Source organism: Heptranchias perlo, chromosome 29 (assembly GCF_035084215.1).
Source record: "Heptranchias perlo isolate sHepPer1 chromosome 29, sHepPer1.hap1, whole genome shotgun sequence".
Classification (NCBI taxonomy): Eukaryota; Metazoa; Chordata; class Chondrichthyes; order Hexanchiformes; family Hexanchidae; genus Heptranchias; species Heptranchias perlo.
Window position 1 is genome coordinate 3,330,232 of NC_090353.1, and position 19,945 is coordinate 3,350,176.

At 44.3% G+C, this 19,945-nt stretch overlaps 1 protein-coding gene across 3 annotated transcripts in view; it reads left to right on the forward strand.

Moving 5' to 3' along the window:
• Positions 1–9,494, forward strand: part of LOC137299331 (scaffold attachment factor B1-like) — a 93,918-nt gene extending 84,424 nt beyond the window's left edge. For all 3 annotated transcript variants that reach the window (XM_067967989.1, XM_067967991.1, XM_067967990.1), the window contains one exon: positions 9,160–9,494. In XM_067967989.1, the coding sequence (XP_067824090.1) occupies positions 9,160–9,289 (130 nt within the window). In that variant the 3' untranslated portion in view covers positions 9,290–9,494. The remainder of the gene's footprint in view (positions 1–9,159) is intronic.
• The last annotated feature ends 10,451 nt before the right edge of the window (positions 9,495–19,945 follow it).

A 19,945-nucleotide genomic window follows, 5' to 3' on the forward strand; every position in this document is an offset into this window, starting at 1 on the left:
TCTTCAGTATGGGCTGGATTTGCACCTCAATCCCAGAGTGGAAGGAGTGTGCTCTGTCTTCCTGCACTCCCCTGTCCCCAGTAATAGAAGACCCCAGTGTAGTCTGGACTGGGTTTGCCCACAGAGTGAAAGGATGTAGTTTGCTACCCACAATGCCACACAACCCCTTAGTATTTTTAATTGTTACATTAAGACAATCATGTGACAGCACAGGCCAATCAGATCCTTGGAAAAAGACATCAAATTGTTTTCAGTACCACTTCTCAATGGCATTTCACCCACTCTGCCTCTCCTCTACTCTCTCCCTGACCTGTTTGTGGCCTTTGTTCTGTCCCTTTCTAGATCTGCTCTGTGAGCCCTCTCCCTCTGGCCTGCCCTGTGAGCTCTGTCCCTCTGGCCTGCCCTGTGAGCTCTGTCCCTTGGATCTGCTCTCTCTATCCCTTCCAGGCCTACCCTGAGTGCATCAGCCCTGCTCCATGACCTCTCTCCCCACCAAGGTCTGCCCCTGTACTCAAGCCTATTCTCCACTGCTCTCTGCATGTGCAGACCCCACCATACTGCATGGTGCTCTCCTACTGCTTTTAAACTCCAAACCCAGTCCTGAAGTCAGGGGCACATAAAGGTGCTGCGGTAAACCACGAGCATGGGATTGAAACTGGCGGACAAGGATCATTTAATTCAGGACTGGCCCATTAGCTGATTTGTGGAGCACTCCTTCAAAGAATAGTTAGATCAGAAGCAAAAGCATCACTTGGAAAATGCATTGCTCAGCTGGTCTGATACTGACTGAAGATCGTGCTGTCAGTCTGCAGTAGTATCTTGACGTACCCCAGACACTCATTCCCCCGGCTTGTTCCTAATCAGAAAAGAACAGCATCACAGATGGTCCCTTCTCCACTGCCTAATTTCCCTCGCACCATTAACTTTTGGTGCCTGCTCTTCTCCACCTTACGGGTCCAGATCCACCCGTCCCTGCCGGTCTAGTTGGGTTTCTATCTGTGTGTGTGTGTTGCAGTATCTCCTGGATGGCCTCCCCCACCTCCCGGCCCAGATTCCCACTTTGAATAAAGCACGATTTGGCTAAGCGCCTTAAAAGTAAAAGATATAAATTCCGTAAAGGAATATTTATAAGATATCAGGGCTATGGTAGCCTAGTGGTTATGGTACTGGACGAGCAATTCAGACATTATCATTTCAAATCCCCACCACAGCAAGTTGTGAAATTGAATCAGTAAATTTTGTAGCTTGTGGGCTAGCATCTGAAAATGACTATGAAGTTGCTGGATTGTTGTAAAAACCCAACTGGTTCAGTAATGTCCTTCAGGGAAAGGAACCTGCCACTCTGGGCCTACACGTGACTCCAGTTCCAGAGTTGACTCTTAATGCCCTCAGGGCACCTAGGGATGGGCAGTAAACAAGGCCTTGTCAGCGTCACCCACATTCCGAGAACAAATGAACAAAAAGATCAGTGAGAAACATTTAGAATAAAGAAAGGAGATGCGATGGACTTGATAAATGAGTGGGAAACAGACAGGGGCACAGAGATAACGAGAGAAAATGTGAGCGCCAAGCGCCAAAGAGAGACAACAGGGAGGCAAAGCAAATTAGGAAGAGACAATTTTAATTTTTATTGTCTGAGCAGTGCGATAGGAATCCTTTCCTTGGTCACCCCAGACCTCCATGCCTCAAAGCATTGTCATTTTAAATAATGGACTTGGGACCAGTGAGCTTAAGTAACCTTTAAGTGACCGCAGCCATGTAAAATATGGAAAAATCCCAAAATCAGTTCTCAAAATGACTTGGCTCCTGGTAGTGGAGATATGCCCTGCAGTCTTTCTCATTGGTGTAATTTACATGAAATCCAAAAGTTGAGGCTTTATTGGTTGATGGCTACACAGTTGATATCATTCTGTTTGGAGGCACACTGTTGCGGTGCTGTGCTGTGGAAATACTTCATACCTGTCATTAGAAGCTCCTAAGGAGCGGGTGGGAGCAACGGACACTGCAGCTCATCGAGAAATTTATTCCAAACTTCTGTGAAATTGTACTGAGGGACAGGTGGGTGGCGAATGTAATACTTCTGTTCAACAAAAGGGGAATGGGAGAAACCAGATCAACACAAAGACAGTTAACACGGATGTGTAAAGAATATATCACTCATAACTAATCAAATGCTTGAGTAAATTACCAAGCATGTAGTCAAAGGAATGTATGCATTTGTGTTTGAACCATCAAAATGCATTGGATAAAGTGCTACTTAAGAGGCTTGTAGCAAAGATTAAATCCCCCGTACAATTAAAGGTAAAGTGCTGGCAAGGAGAGCGGAATGACTGAAGGATCGAAATCAGAGTTGAAGGAAATGAGTGTTTCCCAGATTGGTGACATAGAGCTAATGGCTCCTGGGATCTGTTTTGGGGCCTCTCCCTCCATCAATCCATATATATCTATTAAATCAATTACCTGGAGAACCAATTACACTTTCAAAACATTCACCTGGAGAACCAATTACACTTTCAAAACATTTACCTGAGAACAAATTACACTTTCAAAACATTCACCTGGAGAACCAATTACACTTTCAAAACATTTACCTGGAGAACCAATTAGAGTTTAAAACATTTACCGGAACAACCAATTACACTTTCAAACCATTCACCTGAGAACAAATTACACTTTCAAAACATTTATGTGGAGAACCAATTACACTTTCAAAATATTAAGTGGAGAACCAATTACACTTTCAAAACATTCACCTGGAGAACCAATTAGAGTTTAAAACATTTACCGGAAGAACCAATTACACTTTCCAACCATTCACCTGAGAACAAATTACACTTTCAAAACATTTACCTGGAAAACCAATTACAGTTTAAAACATTTACCTGATGAACCAATTACACTTTCAAAACATTTATGTGGAGAACCAATTACACTTTCAAAACATTTACCTGGAGAACCAATTACACTTTTAAAACATTCACCTGGAGAACCAATTACACTTTCAAAACATTTACCTGGAGAACCAATTACACTTTTAAAACATTCACCTGGAGAACCAATTACACTTTCAAAACATTTACCTGGAGAACCAATTACACTTTCAAAACATTTATGTGGAGAACCAATTACACTTTTAAAACATTTATGTGGAGAACCAATTACTCTTTTAAAACATTTATGTGGTGAACCAATTACACTTTTAAAACATTTATGTGGAGAACCAATTACACTTTTAAAACATTTATGTGGAGAACCAATTACTCTTTTAAAACATTTATGTGGTGAACCAATTACACTTTCAAAACATTTATGTGGAGAACCAATTACACTTTTAAAACATTTATGTGGAGAACCAATTACTCTTTTAAAACATTTATGTGGTGAACCAATTACACTTTCAAAACATTTATGTGGAGAACCAATTACACTTTTAAAACATTTATGTGGTGAACCAATTACACTTTTAAAACATTTATGTGGAGAACCAATTACACTTTCAAAACATTTATGTGGAGAACCAATTACACTTTTAAAACATTTATGTGGAGAACCAATTACACTTTCAAAACATTTATGTGGAGAACCAATTACACTTTTAAAACATTTATGTGGAGAACCAATTACACTTTTAAAACATTTATGTGGAGAACCAATTACACTTTTAAAACATTTATGTGGAGAACCAATTACACTTTTAAAACATTTATGTGGTGAACCAATTACACTTTTAAAACATTTATGTGGAGAACCAATTACACTTTTAAAACATTTACCTGGAGAACCAATTACTCTTTTAAAACATTTATGTGGAGAACCAATTACACTTTCAAAACATTTACCTGGAGAACCAATTACACTTTCAAAACATTTACCTGGAGAACCAATTACTCTTTTAAAACATTTATGTGGAGAACCAATTACACTTTCAAAACATTTACCTGGAGAACCAATTACACTTTCAAAACATTTACCTGTAGAACCAATTACACTTTCAAAACGTTTAGCAGGAGAACCAATTACACTTTGAAAACATTTATGTGGAGAACCAATTACACTTTCAAAACATTTATGTGGAGAACCAATTACACTTTCAAAACATTCACCTGGAGAACCAATTACACTTTCATAGGAACAGGAGTAGGCCATTCAGCCCCTCGTGCCTGCTCCGCCATTTGATAAGATCATGGCTGATCTGTGATCTAACTCCATATACCTGCCTTTGGCCCATATCCCTTAATACCTTAGGTTGCCAAAAAGCGATCTATCTCAGATTTAAATTTAGCAATTGCGTTAGCATCAATTGCCGTTTGCGGAAGAGAGTTCCAAACTTCTACAACCCTTTGTGTGTAGAAATGTTTTCTAATCTCGCTCCTGGAAGGTCTGGCTCTAATTTTTAGACTGTGCCCCCTACTCCTAAAATCCCCAACCAGCGGAAATAGTTTCTCTCCATCCACCCTATCTGTTCCCCTTAATATCTTATAAACTTCGATCAAATCAACCCTTAACCTTCTAAACTCTAGAGAATACATCCCCAATTTGTGTAATCTCTCCTCGTAACTTAACCCTTGAAGTCCGGGTATCATTCTAGTAAACTTACGCTGCACTCCCTCCAAGGCCAATATGTCCTTCCGAAGGTGCGGTGCCCAGAACTGCTCACAGTACTCCAGGTGCGGTCTAACCAGGGTTTTGTATAGCTGCAGCATAACTTCTGCCCCCTTGTACTCTAGTCCTCCAGATATTAAGGCCAGCATTCCATTAGCCTTCTTGATTATTTTCTGCACCTGTTCATGCAACTTCAATGATCTATGTACCTGAACCCTAAAGTCCCTTTGGACATCCACTGTTTTTAACTTTTTACCAATTAGAAAGTACCCTGTTCTATCCTTTTTTGATCCAAAGTGGATGACCTCACATTTGTCTACATTGAATTCCATTTGCCACAGTTTTGCCCATTCACCTAATCTATCAATATCGCTTTGTAATTTTATGTTTTCATCTACACTGCTTACAATGCCACCAATCTTTGTGTCATCGGCAAACTTAGATATGAGACTTTCTATGCCTTCATCTAAGTCGTTAATAAATATTGTGAATAATTGAGGCCCCAAGACCGATCCCTGCGGGACTCCACTAGTCACATCCTGCCAATGTGAGTACCTACCCATTATCCCTACTCTCTGTCGCCTTTCGCTCAGCCAACTTCCTAACCAAGTCCGTACTTTTCCCTCGATTCCGTGGGCTTCTATCTTAGAATCATAGAATCATAGAAGTTACAACATGGAAACAGGCCCTTCGGCCCAACATGTCCATGTCGCCCAGTTTATACCACTAAGCTAGTCCCAATTGCCTGCACTTGGCCCATATCCCTCTATACCCATCTTACCCATGTAACTGTCCAAATGCTTTTTAAAAGACAAAATTGTACCCGCCTCTACTACTGCCTCTGGCAGCTCGTTCCAGACACTCACCACCCTTTGAGTGAAAAAATTGCCCCTCTGGACCCTTTTGTATCTCTCCCCTCTCACCTTAAATCTATGCCCCCTCGTTATAGACTCCCCTACCTTTGGGAAAAGATTTTGACTATCGACCTTATCTATGCCCCTCATTATTTTATAGACTTCTATAAGATCACCCCTTAACCTCCTACTCTCCAGGGAAAAAAGTCCCAGTCTGTCTAACCTCTCCCTATAAGTCAAACCATCAAGTCCCGGTAGCATCCTAGTAAATCTTTTCTGCACTCTTTCTAGTTTAATAATATCCTTTCTATAATAGGGTGACCAGAACTGTACACAGTACTCCAAGTGTGGCCTCACCAATGCCCTGTACAACTTCAACAAGACATCCCAACTCCTGCATTCAATGTTCTGACCAATGAAACCAAGCATGCCGAATGCCTTCTTCACCACCCTATCCACCTGTGACTCCACTTTCAAGGAGCTATGAATCTGTACTCCCAGATCTCTTTGTTCTATAACTCTCCCCAACGCCCTACCATTAACGGAGTAGGTCCTGGCCCGATTCGATCTACCAAAATGCATCACCTCACATTTATCTAAATTAAACTCCATCTGCCATTCATCGGCCCACTGGCCCAATTTATCAAGATCCCGTTGCAATCCTAGATAACCTTCTTCACTGTCCACAATGCCACCAATCTTTGTGTCATCTGCAAACTTACTAACCATGCCTCCTAAATTCTCATCCAAATCATTAATATAAATAACAAATAACAGCGGACCCAGCACCGATCCCTGAGGCACACCGCTGGACACAGGCATCCAGTTTGAAAAACAACCCTCCACAACCACCCTCTGTCTTCTGTCGTCAAGCCAATTTTGTATCCAATTGGCTACCTCACCTTGGATCCCATGAGATTTAACCTTATGTAACAACCTACCATGCGGTACCTTGTCAAAGGCTTTGCTGAAGTCCATGTAGACCACGTCTACTGCACAGCCCTCATCTATCTTCTTGGTTACCCCTTCAAAAAACTCAATCAAATTCGTGAGACATGATTTTCCTCTCACAAAACCATGCTGACTGTTCCTAATTAGTCCCTGCCTCTCCAAATGTCTGTAGATCCTGTCCCTCAGAATACCCTCTAACAACTTACCCACTACAGATGTCAGGCTCACTGGTCTGTAGTTCCCAGGCTTTTCCCTGCCGCCCTTCTTAAACAAAGGCACAACATTTGCTACCCTCCAATCTTCAGGCACCTCACCTGTAGCGGTGGATGATTCAAATATCTCTGCTAGGGGACCCGCAATTTCCTCCCTAACCTCCCATAACGTCCTGGGATACATTTCATCAGGTCCCGGAGATTTATCTACCTTGATGCGCGTTAAGACTTCCAGCACCTCCCTCTCTGTAATATGTACACTCCTCAAGACATCACTATTTATTTCCCCAAGTTCCCTAATATCCATGCCTTTCTCAACCATAAATACCGATGTGAAATATTCATTCAGGATCTCACCCATCTTTTGTGGTTCCGCACATAGATGACCTTGTTGATCCTTCAGAGGCCCTACTCTCTCCCTAGTTACCCTTTTGCCCTTTATGTATTTGTAGAAGCTCTTTGGATTCACCTTTGCCTGATCTGCCAAAGCAATCTCATATCCCCTTTTTGCCCTCCTGATTTCTCTCTTAACTCTACTCCGGCAATCTCTATACTCTTCAAGGGATCCACTTGATCCCAGCTGCCTATGCATGTCATATGCCTCCTTCTTCTTTTTGACTAGTCTCTTATGTGGGACCTTATCAAATGCCTTTTGGAAGTCCATATGAATGACATCCATTGACATTCCCCTGTCCACTTCTTTAGTCACCTCGTCAAAAAATTCAATCAGGTTTGTCAGGCACGACCTACCTTTCACAAATCCATGCTGGCTCGCTCTGATTAACTGAAAATTCTCGAGGTGTTCACTCACCCTATCCTTAATTATAGACTGCAGCATTTTCCCCACAACAGATGTTAGGCTAACTGGTCTATAATTCCCTGGTTTCCCTCTCCTTTCTTAAAAAGCGGAGTGACATGTGCAATTTTCCAATCTAGAGGGACAGTTCCTGAATCTAGAGAACTTTGAAAGATTATAGTTAGGGCATCTGCAATGTGCTCACCTACTTCCTTTAAAACCCTGGGATGGAAACCATCTGGTCTTGGGGATTTGTCACTCTTTAATGCTATTATTTTCTTCATTAATGTTGCTTTACTTATGTTAATTTTATCGAGTCCCTGTCCCCGATTCAATATTAGTTTTCTTGGGATTTCAAAACATTTATGTGGAGAACCAATTACACTTTCAAAACATTTATGTGGAGAATTAATTACACTTTCAAAACATTCCCCTGGAGAACCAATTACACTTTCAAAACATTTTCCTTCAGAACTGATTCCACTTTTAAATCATCTGCCTGGAGAACCAATTATACTTGTCGATGGCGCTGTGATTTGCATTTCAAATGGTAAAAGCCCTGTCCTGTAATTTTCGTTCAAACCACACCTGTTCTTGCTCTCAGCATCTTTGTTAGCATGCAGTTCCATAACATAACACTGGATGGCAGTGCACAACAAGGGCGTTCATGAAACTGGTCCTGTTCACTGCTTCAGTTTTCCAGCCTCTCTCCATCCCCTTCCATTCGGACTTCAAGTCATTTCCTACCTGAAACTAACAGTCAGTCTTAATACCACGTCAAGCTCTCGCTCTGTAGTCTAGCCTCAGGGGGTCCTCCCATGCCACAAGCAGGGATTGGGGCAGCACATCGCACCATTCCCCCGCTGCTCGGACAATCGGACACCAGCTCCACTGTGGCCAAATCGTGCCTTGCCCAGTGTGCTGAAGGGCTTCTCCCATCCTACCCACTGACATTTTCCTCCGAATATTGCACTCCCTGGGCTACCTATGGATGATCTTTGTTACGCCTCCTCCCCCTGTTGCCTGTGCCCCTTTGCAACCTGCTCCTCTGTCCCCCCTGTTCTGGGTGGGCTGTTGGGAGCTGACTGAAGGTTGTTCTAACCATGCCTACCTGAAGGAATTTTCAGATTGCTAGGTATGGGGGGATACTGTTCTAATGTGAGACTTGAGTAAACTAGGAACCTGTTCACTCGTGGCAAGAAAGTTGAGGGGATCTAATAATTGTTTAGAGTTTTGAATGGATTTGAGAGGGTAAATAGAAAAAGATTAATTCCTTTGCTCATTGTATCTGTAACAAGAGGGCATAAGCGTCGAGCTCATTTAAAGTGAATAAGTGGACTGGAGGAATTCACACAAAAGATTATTAGAATATGGAATGCATTACCACAAGTTGTTATTGAAACTGAATTAGTCACAGCATTTAAGAGGAAATGAGATAAATTTGCAAAGGAGTTACCTTAAAGGATACAGAAGTGTGGTATGAGAGTGTGGAGCTAGCACTGGCACTGGTCCGATGGGCCGAATGACCTGTGTTGAATTTCTGTGGCTGTGTATTCAGTAACGTATTGTAGTTTCAGTTCCTGTCTCTTGGGTTCTCAGAAGGCATGTCCTTGGATTGTGAGCATGTGCAATCTTCACACTTATTATTTGCTTATTTCCAGTCCTTGTCCTCATTTTGAAACAGAATTTATGTTTTGTCTTTTTATCTTTGTAAATAACCTGTTGTAATCCTTGGTTTTCACAGTCAAGGGAACTACATGCAAGGGGGTTACCAGCAAGGCTCCATGGCACTCGATAACCGGTCAAACCAGATGATGTCAGGTCTAAACATGTCAGGAGGGAATGCTTCAGGAGGCTACCATCGCCCATATTAAAATGTTTCAATATCTTAATATCAAGGAAATGTTTTTGGTATTTGTTTCAAAGTTCTGTGGTAATTTTTTTTGTTTGTTGTCTTGAAGTATTTGAATTGAATGTTTCAAAGTGACTTTCTCATTTTGTAATTAATAATTTGCTTTTGTTTAATGTAAGTGTACTGACAAAGGGTCGATAAATCCAGTTTTGTCTTTTTCTACCACACCCGTTTGAAGTCATGTAGTGCGTTGATTACTGATATTACTTGAATTCTCCCACGACTGTCTGACGTACCAGACAAGACCGTAAATCCTTCAAAGCCTATCATCTGCCGGGAATCCTCTTGTGCGCTGTGTGATTGGATACCAGCAATGTACCAGCAGATAATGTGGGCAGTCACAACGGCATATTGATTGTTGACAAGAAGAATCAATTGTTAAATGAATATTTAGGTAAGTAAAGAATTTTGAAGCTGTTACAGTTTCTTGTTTAAATATAGATTCTGAATTTTGGAATGAACCCTGTCTAGCCTGAAATGCCCAAATCCATTTCACCCAGAGCCCTCTGTCCAATCCGTCTGAATCCAGATGAAGAGCAGATTGTTAATCCAGTTCCATATTCTACTTATTTTCTTAACAGCCTGTGTAGACGTGTTTTACCCCACAGCTCATCTGCCTTCTAAAAGACCATTCATTCATTAAATTTGAGGTCCAAATTATACTTAGGGAGGAGAGAGGCCGAGAATGATGTAAACTTTTATTTTGGGAGGTGGGCTGAGGAGTACAATTAGTAACAAGGTGATAAAGCTGATGTTTGGCACATGTACCTCACATACCTCACCAGTGGCCCCAGATGCAAAGACTGCACTTTATCCTCGCGGTTTGCCTATGTACATGCATGTTTAATAATGCTTCATTTCCCTGTAACCTCTATTTGTTTTATTACTGAAATTATATATCAATGTAATGGTAATACCTTCAAATAGAAAACTGGGACACAGCATATATATATATATATATATCCTCCCGTTGTGCATTTCCAGTTTACTCTGTCAATACCCCATTGGCGCTCCCTGCTGAATATGTGACAGTTAGGAGGAGCTACTGGAAAGTAAATCCATGAGCAACTTCACAATTTGTTTTTAACAAAGTTAGTTATATTTGCAATTACCTGGAAACTTTGGTTCACACACATCAACTAAAATTGATTCATCCAGTCTTCACTTAATGCAAGAGCTCCCTTCACCATCCGCCACAGTCTCTTGGCCTTAGACTTTAATTTCTCCTTCCTGCCCTCCATTTAAGACCGCTGCATATCTTATCTACCTATGCTATACCTATCTAACCTAGAATTCCCATGTGTCCATTCGTGTGCCGTTTTGGCTGCTGTTCTGAACTGTAGTTCAATATTTCTCTCTCTTTCTGGTCCTTCTTGGGGCCTCGCTCTCCTCCTCTTTCCCTCATTTGGTTATGCCGCCTCTCATCTTTCTGCCCCCTCCTTAGGTGTTTTGCCCATTGCTTACCCCAACCCATCACTTATCCTCGGTCTACCTCCTGCTGAGTAGCACTGGGCTAGCCCAATGTCACCAGAACAAAAATATCACTACAAGTGCCCCATCAGGAGGAAGGCACCACTAATACGTGCACAAATGGTCTGTCCAAATTGTGATATGTAGAAAATAAAACTAAATCATAACCCAGTTTGTTTTGTCAACGATACAATTATTGTCCTACGGTTCCCACAGTCGCGGACAGCCTCAAATGTACCATTGGACACTGCATGATCCCTGTCTAGGGCCACTGGAGTGCAGGGGGTCTGATGGGCGCGGAGCTGGGAGCCAGCAAGTTCAAGGGTCTTGGAAAGGAAAGGGAGGTTGGAGATGGGATTGCAGTTAGTGAGGACAGAGGGACTTCTTGAGGGAGGTGACAGCGGTTTTGAAGATGGGACAGTGCCTGAGGAGAGGGAACCATTTACAATATTGGCTAATATAGGGGCCAGAAAGGGAAGCTGTGTAACCAGGAGTTTAGTGGGAATGGGTTGAGGGAGCAGGAGTTTGGTGTCAGTATGGACGGAGCTGACAGTAGGAAGTATAGCCAGACTGGGAAGCTTCAATCCCCTTTGAATGAGCCCACAGCTACTTTGTGTGCCTCCAAAAGCAGCATTGCTCCCTGAAGAGCAGCAACCCCAACTGCCCTATCCTTAGCACCCAGTGTGTTTGTTGGGGGCTAACCTCACTAACCTTCCTGTTCTGCTTACCCCATCTACCACCGCCCCTGGCCTTTGTTAGCAGATCAACAATCACTGCTCCTCCAGAATGTTCAGTTCACTTGTGAACAAGACCCTTGCCATTCACAACTTTATTGTGCCTGATCATTTTGACATTTTGAAATTAACTGAAACTTGGCTCATGGACGGTGCCACATTTCTCTTACCAAAGCTTCCCAGTCTGGCTATACTTCCTGCTGTCAGCTCCGTCCATACTGGCACCAAACTCCTGCTCCCTCAACCCATTCCCACTAAACTCCTGGTTACACAGCTTCCCTTTCTGGCCCCTATATTAGCCAATATTGTAAATGGTTCCCTCTCTTCAGGCACTGTCCCGTCTTCAAAACCGCTGTCACCTCCCTCAAGAAGTCCACCCTCGACTCCCTCTGTCCTCACTAACTGCAATCCCATCTCCAACCTCCCTTTCCTTTCCAAGACCCTTGAACTTGCTGGCTCCCAGCTCTGCGCCCATCAGACCCCCTGCACTCCAGTGGCCCTAGACAGGGATCATGCAGTGTCCAATGGTACATTTGAGGCTGTCCGCGACTGTGGGCACCGTAGGACAATAATTGTATCATTGACAAAACAAACTGGATTATGATTTAGTTTTATTTTCTACATATCACAATTTGGACAGACCATTTGTGCACGTATTAGTGGTGCCTTCCTCCTGATGGGGCACTTGTAGTGATATTTTTGTTCTGGTGACATTGGGCTAGCCCAGTGCTACTCTAATGATCGTTCAAAATAGTCCCATCTTTCCTACAGCTTCATTTGAATCCCCCCAATCTGGCTTCTATTCCTCAGACCCGAAATAGCACTAGGCACAAATGGCCGTAACCAAAGTAATAAACCACATTCTCTGTGACTGTGGTGCTTTATTTCTCCTCTCCCTCTTTGCAGCCACCTACTTGGCCAACCGCACCATCCTCACCTGTCCTCAGTTGTCCAATTCTTTGGGACAAGCCTTGCTTGTCTTTCACTCTTGTCTATTTAGTCGTAGACAGAGCATCTCCAGCAATGGCTTCTCTTCCCACCCCTGCACCATCACCGTGGGAGACCCTAAGGTTATACTGTTGATCCTCTTGTCTATGCTGCCATTGTTGACATCACCCACAGACATGAGGTTCAGCTTCCCATATATGCTGATGACATCCAGCGGAACCTCTCCACCACCCCTCTCTGCACTGTCAGACTGCATGTCCCACACCCAGTCTTGGTTAACTCTCAACTTCGTCCAACTAAATATTGGAAAGACTGAAGCTATTGTCTGCAGTTTCTGTCACACTTCTCCCTCACCACTCACTCCATCCCATCTTGTACATTCCCTGCTTTTACCCCTCCATTAGTGGCTGCGCCTTCAACTACCCACTCTCTGGAATTCCCTTCCTAAACCCCTCCCTCTTAGGTTCCCTCTACTCCTTTAAGATCTTCTTGAAAACCCACCTCTTTGTCCAAGCTTTTAGTCACTCCTCCCAGTCTCTCCTCCTTTGGCTCAGGGATGATTTTTCTCACACCTTTATTAAGCACCATGACATTTTTCTTCTGCATTAAAGGTGTTATATAAATGCAATTGGTCATCGCAATCTGGTTTTATGTAGAATTGATTTTTTTTTGGCCACTTGGATGTCTGAGATGTGGAGAGCTAACACCATGCTTAGGAATTTCCAAATTCAACTGAGAAATTCCTACAGGCAGTGTTTCTGTTTTCCTGATGCAGAGTTCATGTATCAGGTTGGTAACAGCTAAGGGATCCTCAGATTTACTGCTGAAGTATAACCAGCTAAAACTGCACAGCTTACCCACTCTGAACACCGCTGAGCTTTCCACTGCTTGACCAGCTAGGACCAGCCTATTTTTTATTAGACTGAGTTGCAGGGTTATGAAGATACAAAAATGACAGACAGGAAAAGACCAGCTGATCCATCAACCCTACCCCATATAAAGCATCATGACTAGATGCTTTGTACTCCCACAGCCATGTAATCTCTTACATGGTTAGCTGAAGCCGAGTGGAAATAATCCCAGACCCAGTGACAGGACTGTCCTTCCATGTACTGTAAATGAGCCAGTCTGGCTGATCAGTTGACAGAAGTGCCCCAGAGTACTAGTGGGCCTGCCTGCTTCAGGTATTAGATTACTGAGTACACCATGGAGATTTGCTTCCAAACTTTCAAAAGGGAATTGGATATATACTTGAAAAGGAAAAACTTACAGGGAAAGAGCAGGCGAGTGGGACTAATTGGATAGTTCTTTCAAAGAGCCGGCACAGCATGATGGGCTGAATAGCCTCCTTCTGTGCTGTATCATTGTATGATTAATTCACCAAGAGAGTCATCTTGGAGCCTAGTGTTTGCCCCTCTGAGGTCGGCACCAAACACTGGATATATGTGTGTATGGTCTCACACCCAGCCTCTAGATAACAGTCAGCATGGATTTATGAAAGGGAAATCATGTTTGACAAACTATTGGAGTTCTTTGAGGATGTATCTAGTAGAGTAGGTAAGGGGAACCAGTGGATGTGGTGTATTTGGATTTTCAGAAGGCTTTCGATACGGTCCCACACAGGAGGTTGGTGAACAAAGTTAGAGCACATGGAATTAGGGGTAATATATTGACATGGATTAAGAATTGGTTAACAGAGAGAAAACAGAGAGTAGAAATAAATGGGTCTTTTTCAGGTTGGCAGACTGTGACCAGTGGGGTACCGCAGGGATCAGTGCTTGGGCCCCAGCTATTCACAATCTATATCAATGATTTGGATGAGGGAACCAAATGTAATATTTCCAAGTTTGCTGATGACACAAAACTAGGTGGGAATGTGAGTTGTGAGGAGGATGCAAAGAGGCTTTAAGGGGATATAGACAAGCTAAGTGAGTGGGCAAGAACATGGCAGATGGAATATAATGTGGAAAAATGTGAAGTTATCCACTTTGGTAGGAAAAACAAATGCAGAGTATTATTTAAATGATGAGAGATTGGGAAATGTTGATGTTCAAAGGGACCTGGGTGTCCTTGTTCATGAGTCACTGAAAGCTAACATGCAGGTGCAGCAAGCAATTAGGAAGGCAAATGGTATGTTGGCCTTTTTTACAAGAGGATTTGAGTACAGGAGTAAAGATGTCTTACTGCAATTATATAGGACCTTGGTGAGACCGTACCTGGAGTATTGTGTACAATTTTGGTCTCCTTACCTAAGAAAGGATATACTTGCCATCGACGGAGTGCAGCGAAGGTTCACCATACTGATTCCTGGGATGTCGGGATTGTCGTATGAAGAGAGATTGAGTAGACTAGGCCTGTATTCTCTAGAGTTTAGAAGAATGAGAGGTGATCTCATTGAAACATACAAAATACTTTCAGGGCTCGACAGGGAAGATGCAGGGAGGATGTTTCCCCTGGCTGGGGAGTCCAGAACCAGGGGTCACAGTCTCAGAATAAGGGGTCGGCCATTTAGAGGATGAGATGAGGAGAAATTTCTTCACTCAGAGGGTGGTGAATCTTTGGAATTCTCTACCCCAGAGGGCTGTGGAGGCTCAGTCATTGAGTACATTCAAAACAGAGATCGATAGATTTCTAGATATTAAAGGCGTCAAAGGATATGGGGATAGTGCAGGAAAATGGAGTTGAGGTAGAAGATCAGCCATGATCTTGTTGAATGGCGGAGCTCGAGGGGCCGGATGGCCTACTCCTGCTCCTATTTCTTATGTTCTTATGTTCTTAACAACTGTTATGCTCAGTCTCAGACTGTCCTCATTGGTGGTAAGGCTAACTCTTCCTACAGTAATATATTGGGCAATAGATTGATGGAGCTAGAGACCCCGCCTGTAACCATTTCTTTTTGTTGAAGGGACATTAGAAACAGGAGTAGGCCATTCAGACCCTTGAGCCTGTTCGGCTATTCAGTTAGATCATGGCTGATCTGTAGCGTAACTCCATTTACCCGGCCTTTGCTCCATATCCCTTGATACCCTTACCCAACAAAAATTTATCGATCTCAGTCTTGAAAGATCCAATTAACCCCCAGCATCCACAGCCTTTCTACTACTGCTTGTGTGAAAAAGTGCTCCCTGATTTCGCTCCTAAAAGGCCCAGCTCTAATTTTAAAATGATGTCCCCTCGTTCTTAATTCCCCCACCAGAGGAAATAGTTTATCGACCCAATCGAATCTTTTTAACATTGTAAACATGAATCCATCTCCGAGCTTGTTCACCAGTTGAGGGAAGCCTTTCCATTGCATGTGTAGAAATCCAGACCAGGAAGAACTGTACACAGGTGCGGTATATGCCACAAACTTCACATGCACTGAAGAAAGGCCAAAACGCCCGTTGTCCCTTCTCAGTGACTGTCCAGACTATCAAAGTTAATATTACTTTTTTCCAGGCCTCCAGGTACTGATTTGAATGAATAATTTGAGCTTTGAGATACCCTCTTGAGCTGTGCAGCTCTAAACACTGCACTTGGGGGCACTCACCAGCATCAGTCCCTGGTTAGTGCATTGTTCAGAATAGTGAGTAGAGTACACTGCTCCCCAGGCCAGTCCACCAACAACACCATCATCTGCCAATAGGAGGCTCACAGCTGAATGGCCATGTGGATGAGGTACTGGAGGGTGTTTGGTGTCTGTGGATACCCATCCCAGTCTCAGCACCTTATGGAGAGAAACAAATTGGGGAGCGAGTAGAAGGAGGAATTTTTTTGCAAAGTAACCTATAAATGTCAGAGGATTTAATCAAAGTCACAGGGAAAATGGTTAAAATGTGAAGCCAGTTTAAAAAGCATTTGCCAAGAAGTTTGGTCATTCAATGTTATTTTTTCACCCCGGGGTCAGGGAAGGAGAATCTTTTCTGGCTCTGTGGCGGATAATGGAACTGGTGCAAAATCGGAAACATTTTCCATGCCATGAAGAGCACACAGAGCAAGTAATGGAAATGCCTCCATGTTGGAGTAGCACCAGTGCATGGAGCCAGGAAGTACCCCTGATACTTTACAGTTGTGCAGCAAGCCACGGCCAAATACCTCCCCAAGGCCACTCTCCCACATCTGGCTCCCCAGGGCCACTCTCCCACACCTGGCTCCCCAGGGCTACCCTCCTACATCTGGCTCCCCAGGGCCACCCTCCTACATCTGGCTCCCCAGGGCCACTCTCCCGCATCTGGCTCCCCAGGGCCACCCTCCTACATCTGGCTCCCCAGGGCCACTCTCCCGCATCTGGCTCCCCAGGGCCACCCTCCTACATCTGGCTCCCCAGGGCCACCCTCCTACATCTGGCTCCCCAGGGCCACTCTCCCGCATCTGGCTCCCCAGGGCCACTCTCCTACATCTGGCTCCCCAGGGCCACTCTCCTACATCTGGCTCCCCAGGGCCACCCTCCTACATCTGGCTCCCCAGGGCCACCCTCCTACATCTGGCTCCCCAGGGCCACCCTCCTACATCTGGCTCCCCAGGGCCACCCTCCTACATCTGGCTCCCCAGGGCCATTCTCCCACATCTGGCTCCCCAGGGCCACCCTCCTACATCTGGCTCCCCAGGGCCACCCTCCTACATCTGGCTCCCCAGGGCCACCCTCCTACATCTGGCTCCCCAGGGCCATTCTCCCACATCTCCTGGCAGCTGAGAGAACGCTTTTGCCAGAGGCCTGGAAACAGGTCAGCCAGGGTAGGTGTTTGATGCAGATCGACTAAATAAAAATTTATCAAACTCTGATGCAGAATATTGTGAAGTGAAATTCAAAGAGTGAGATGCTCCATTGGTTTAGTTACTGACTTTCTGAGACCTGATAGCAAATCCAGCCAGCCTGATGGATAAAAGTCCCATGTGCAGTTCATTTGTCTAGAAATTCGAGTGCGCCCAATCAAGATCCCCGATAGGGTCGAGGTGCACATAATATTGGACTTCGGGCCTCATTATCATTGAGCCTGCGAGTTGCAGGCACTTAATGGGGGACCCCTCGCAGCTCACCAGAGAACGGGACTCGAAGGTCAGGTCAGTGCGTTACCAACAACGGCATTCAGGTCAGTGGCTATAGGAGACTGGGGAGGGGGGCGACTGGGAGAGGAGGTAGCGGTCAGTGGCAATCTGGGCAGTAGAGGTTGGAATTGGGGGGAGGGAGCGTTGCCCGACCTCGGCCCCGCGTTCATTGAATGTGAGCACTCCTGCTCCTCCGGTCTCCACATTCAGGTAAGTATATTTTAAACACTTACCTTGTTGGTTACGGTCCCTTTAAGGACCGCCAGTTAGGCCGCACATAGGCCTGGTTTTCCTGATTGCAGCCCACTGCCTCAGGGCAAGCCAATATTGCAGAGGAGGCCTCAAACAGGCATTAGACCCTTTGCATATTCAAATAAGGGGCCTAACGCCTGTTTCAGACACGGCTCCTGGACACCGAGTTTGTTGGCCTTTACCAATGTGGTGGGTGACGCACTTCCAGCTTGTAATGAGCGTGTGCCTCCTGCCCGCCATATTGGAGGCATAGAAGGCAGCATAGTGCCCGAAAAACTGGCGTGCGGTCGAATTTCTGGGGCAATAAGTCTTTATTTAATCTTCAGAAGGAGCTGAATATCCACCGATAACAGTTTGAATAAAGGAAAACCCTCAGATTCCATCCTCACGGCTTTGAGTGAAAACTCAAGCATTGAATCTAACATTATTGAAACACCCGCCCATTGTACGTCATGGGAGAACGCTATGACAGGACCAGGACCGAGGGGCCCAGGCCAGATGCACCAGGACCAAGAATTATCGACTCTTCTGTACTTAGAAGTACAATCTTCAACCCTTTCCTGAACCAGCTCCTTTTTAAAGGAGGTACAGCATTTAACGGGAGTCAACGTCACAAATTTACTACTGAGTAAGGAAAAGGGAAACAATCCTCTTGTCTTAATCTCTTATCTTTACCAGCTGTATGGGCTCTAAATAAAATGAATTTAGTCTCAACCCTGATCCAAGTGGGTGTGAATTGGCAGCACAGAACTGCCAGTAATTCATTACTTATCAGTTCCACTCAAAAAGACCACAGGGTGGATTTACTAGGAAAAGGAAATGCCGGAAGTGAGGTAAGGAGCTCTTCTAAGCTTGAAGCTAAGGCACATTGTTGGGGCAGAGCAGAGGGAGCCTTACCCTTTATACTTGACCTGGGAGTGGTTGATGGGACAGTGCAAAGGGGGATTTTTGTTTGAGTCCCATGCTATGACTGACCTGGGAGTAATGATGTTAACAATGAAAACATATAAAAATGTTTTATTTCCCAGAAACTAATGAGGAAAAGTTCCAGATGTCCTATCCCAAGTTACTGTAAACTCTTACCCTTGGATAATGGCACGCTCACAGTGTCAGTTTGAAATGCTAAAGATAACAGAGCATTAAGCGTTGCCAAGTTGATTGGACCAACTTGTGATTTTTTTTTATTCCCAGTGCAATAATGGAGTAGGACAGTGGATCCTGTAGTTCATTGTTCACTGCCCTGCACCGGAACATCAGCTGAAACCATCAGGTCCAACAGGCTTGGGAATGTTGCCCAATCGTGCCCAGGATCGAAACTTATACACGGCCTGGTTGAACTGCAAGCGTCAGATCAGTAGACGGGTATCATCGTACAAATAAAATGGGCCTGTCTGGTGCTAAGGGGCATGAGCTGAATGGAATTTTTATGTTCCTTGTGGCTTTTGCAGTTGATAAATGTTTACTTTGTCAAAGCCTTTACTGTACACTTCTTTACTTTCAAGTGGAGAGATTGATGCAGATCTGTAACACGCCAAGGGAACAACTATTGCACCAAGAGATTAAAATGCATAGATTAGCAGCCTGGTGAATAATGTGAAGCTGTTGCCTCGCTGTCACCCTCTTCCTCACCCCCCCCCCCCCCCCCCCCACCGTCCCCGTCCCCTCCAGGAATTTGCACTTAACAGGTGAATAAAGCATTCTCTGACCAGAAACCTGGTAATGGAATTAGAATAGTTCCTTATCACATCTCGGCATAAGCTCTCTTCTTAATGGAGATGAAGAGATGAAAGCTTCCTTTTTTTGACAGGAATTTGATGGTAAGTTGTGCTTGAATGCTGCATTACATCTCGAGGACCTGGTGCAGCCCAGATGGGTAGCAGAGGTATCCCCCCGATTCATGCTGAGCCCCTTATGATTTAGCGCAATTTCATTCCGCCCACTGTGGAAATTAATCTGCACCTCACTCAAAACTGCGTCTCAATCACAATTCACCGAAGAACCATAGCATGCAGCATAGAAGGAAGCCATTCGGCCCATCGTGTCTGTGTCAGCTCTTTGCTAGAGCACCTCAAAACTAATCTCCCTGTCCTGCTCTCTCCCCATAGCCCTGTATCTTCCTCTGCTTCAAATATTGATCCAATTTTCCCTTAAAAGATGCAGTGGTCTCTGCCTGAATCACTCCCTGTGGC